Source organism: Salminus brasiliensis, chromosome 24 (assembly GCF_030463535.1).
Source record: "Salminus brasiliensis chromosome 24, fSalBra1.hap2, whole genome shotgun sequence".
NCBI classification, from domain to species: domain Eukaryota; kingdom Metazoa; phylum Chordata; class Actinopteri; order Characiformes; family Bryconidae; genus Salminus; species Salminus brasiliensis.
In genome coordinates this window covers 3,737,161-3,740,477 of record NC_132901.1, presented here as the reverse complement: position 1 = coordinate 3,740,477, position 3,317 = coordinate 3,737,161, and the positions used below count along the sequence as shown (strand labels likewise).

The 3,317-nt window shown below is 47.9% G+C and overlaps 1 protein-coding gene across 1 annotated transcript; it reads right to left on the bottom strand.

Moving 5' to 3' along the window:
• On the bottom strand, positions 1 to 3,096 carry LOC140546325 (serine/threonine-protein kinase pim-2-like). Its single transcript, XM_072669513.1, has 8 exons — positions 3,036 to 3,096; positions 1,653 to 1,817; positions 1,417 to 1,511; positions 1,274 to 1,324; positions 790 to 1,165; positions 479 to 655; positions 238 to 350; positions 1 to 48 (listed from the first exon to the last, which is right to left on the bottom strand). The coding sequence occupies exons 1-8, from the start codon at positions 3,094 to 3,096 to the stop codon at positions 1 to 3; spliced, it is 1,086 nt and encodes a 361-aa protein (XP_072525614.1).
• Positions 3,097 to 3,317: the final 221 nt, after the last annotated feature.

The following is a 3,317-nucleotide window of genomic DNA, read 5'->3' as shown; positions in this document are numbered from 1 at the left end:
TCAGACGGTTTGTCTCCTCTGCTCTGAAGGCTGCTCTGTTCTCAGGACCTGAAACACAACCCAGGAGATACGCATTGGAGACGGAAGCACGTCTAAGGATCAGAAATGCTGAGAATTCAGATCTTCCTCTTCATTTCTAGTAGTTTTTCTTTCCTTCGCCTCCTCGATCACAACTCTAGATATTTTAGCTTCTACTGTTTCTTCTCTAAGCAGTCATTCTCATTTTCCCTGGCTAACCTGATCCTCGGTAGGAACGCTGCACTGGAACCAGTCGTGCTTCAGGATCTGCTTCACTTTGGGCCTCTGGGATGGGTTGCGCTGCAGACACCTCCTAATCAGATTGCAGCATTCTGTGCAGAAGGACGGGATTGGATTGGATGTGAGAGAGATACTTAAGTACATTTCAGAAAGACGACCGTGCAGAACACGTCGTCCTGAACTTCTAAGAGTCTCTCGAGGAGGCTCTCAGATATCTCACCATTGGATAGGTGGTCCTTGAAGCTCAGAAGCCCCTCCACGATTTCCTGCTCGTCTGTAAAGGGAAGGTGTCCACTAACCAGCCTGAACAGTAGGACTCCTAGAGACCAGACTGTCGCAGGACTGGCGTGGTACCTCCCCTTTAGAAAGAACTCTGGGGGGCAGTACTGAAAGGTGCCTGAGAACATAAAAGAAGAAGAGCGTCCAGCTCGTTAACTTTCCAGTGAAGTGGCCATGAGAGGGACACATGGGTCCTCTCAGACTCATGTTTCTAAGGTAACGTGTAAATTTCGTCCCTAGACTCCAGTTTACCTGCAAATTCACGGTATCCGCCTTTCTTGACCCAGTCCCCACAGCCGAAGTCGATCAGCTTGATCTCTGAGGTGTCTGTGTTGATCAGGAAGTTCTCCAGTTTGATGTCTCTGTGCAGGACACCTCGCTTCTGGCACGTTCTTGCTGCCTCCACCGTCTGGAGCATGATGTCCCTGGCTATCTCTTCACTGACCGAACCTCCCCACTGGTCGATCAAGGACTGCAAGTCCTGGCAAGGATCTGGGCGCTCCAGGACCAGGATGTAGCGCTCAGGCTCATCGAACCACTCGATGAGCTTCACCACATTGCTGGTGGGTGGCTGGCTCATCCTGTTCATTAGAGCCACCTCCATGGGCACGGTCTTGAGCTGAACAGGCTGGAAGAACAGGAACACAGGGCAAGGTTGGTGGAAAGGTGAGTGCAGTGAAGTCTGGGAGCGTGATGTGTGATCGGACAGTAAAACCTGGCTTCCAGGTGCACTTACGCATTGGACGTATTCATCGTCGTCCCGCTTGGTGACGAATTTAACGGCCACCTGCAGACAGAGAGGAGACGAGGTGTGAATGTTATGAGGACTGAAAAGGGAACAGATGAGATAATGAAGTTCTGGAGGGGTGATTTAAGAACCTGTAGGCCGTCGGAAACCCGGGTTCCCTCGAAGACGGCGCCGAAGCCTCCTTCTCCCAGTTTCTCTCCAGTGACGTAGAGAGAGGCAAAAGTGTCTGTGGAAAACAAACAGTGTTGAAGCTGAACATCAGCTCTCTCCCCATCATCTCTCAGGAGTCTATCTATTAGCAGCACAGGCTATTGCACTAAATACTGGACCACTTCCTTGTGTGCAGTGGTCTGGCCAATGAGCTAACCTGGCTTGATGTCGCTCCGCTGTCTTCTGGTCATTATCTTGGGCTGGCTAACTTCTCCCTTCCTTCTCTTCCTTACCGGGCTTTTACTTCTGGCAACCTCGGTTGTTCTCTGTGAGAACCTCTGGCTGCCCTCCTCCTTTCTTTTCCTCTTTCGCCGCCCAACATCTAAATACAGGACATAAGGGTTGGAGTCTGTACAGACTGACGTCTAGAATGGAGTAGGTAGTGCCTACAATTCTCTTAGCTCTTAATGAAGCTCCTAACAGAGCTTATTCCAGTTCACATCACAGAGAGTAAACATGGATCCAGAGACCTAAATCTAAAATCTAATCAAAGCAACAAAGTGTGGATCTGTAAGATCAGATTCCAGCAGAACTGTATGAATGACCTGTAGCTGTAGACTCCTGCTCCATCATCTACTGCTGGATGAAGAACCTGCAATTCCCTACAGCTAAGACAATAACTAACACTGTGGCTAAGCCAGTTGCTAATACTGTCGCTAAGCCAACAGCTAAGAATGTGACTAAGCCAATAGCTAAGACTGTCTCTAACGCTATTGCTAAGCTAGTCACTAATACTATAAGCTAAACCAGTGGCTAAGTCTAATGCTAAGCCAACAGCTAAAACTGTCACTAAGCCAGTGGCTAGGACAATCCCTAAGACTGTCTCTAAGACAATCACTAAGTTAGTCTCTAAGACTATGATTAAGGTAGTAGCTAAAACTGTGACTAAGCCAAAAACTACACCAGTCACTAAGTCGCTAAGCCAGTCAGTGAGACTGTCGCTAGGACAATCACCAGTTTAGTCTCTAAGACTATGACTAAGCTAATAGCTAAGGCTGTGACTAAGCCAATAACTACGGTAGTCACTAAATCGCTAAGCCAGTCAGTGAGACTAAAACTGTCACTAAGACAATCACTAAGACTGTCGCTAAGACTACCACTAAGACGTTCACTAAGACTGTCGCTAAGTGAACCGCTACGACTGCTGCTAAGTCAATCGCTAAGACAAACGTCAGGACCAAGTCGGACAGCTTGTCTCTTCCTCAGTGTCCTGAGAAGAAGTGAAGGAGTTCCGAGCTCGGAAGGCTGTGACAGGGAGCTCCACCATTGTGATGTCATCAATAGAAAGAGCTGCTCGGTTGCCATGGCGAGTTCCGTCCAGTGTCCGCGTGTCCTCTGTTCACCTGCAGTTAAAACAGGAAGATGATTTTATGAGATGATTTGTCTTTGCTGAGAAAATAAAACAGGAGATCAAACGAACGATGTAACAATGCTCATAAACATCAATCAATCAATCAATTTGATCCTATTTTTAAATTGTAAGAGAGAGCTTTACATCATCGCTTCACTCTGTAAGATCTTCTCCCTCTGTAATACTTACTGTTGACCAGTAGGTGGCGTACTGTCTTAGCTGCTGTCTGTAGGAGACGCAGCTGGTGCATGTAGAGACACTCTTCAGCAGCACACGTCTACTACAGTCGTCCTCCTCAGATCTGCACTGACCTCCCTGGACTTTTCCGTTGTACTGTGTGTTGGTCAGTCCACTCAGGGCTGGTAATGTGGGCGTTGAGAAGCTACCAGCTGTAGTCCATCATGATCACTAACAGGAAGTTAGCAAGAAGACCTGACCATAGCAGGTTTGAAGACATTTTGGAGGCTCACT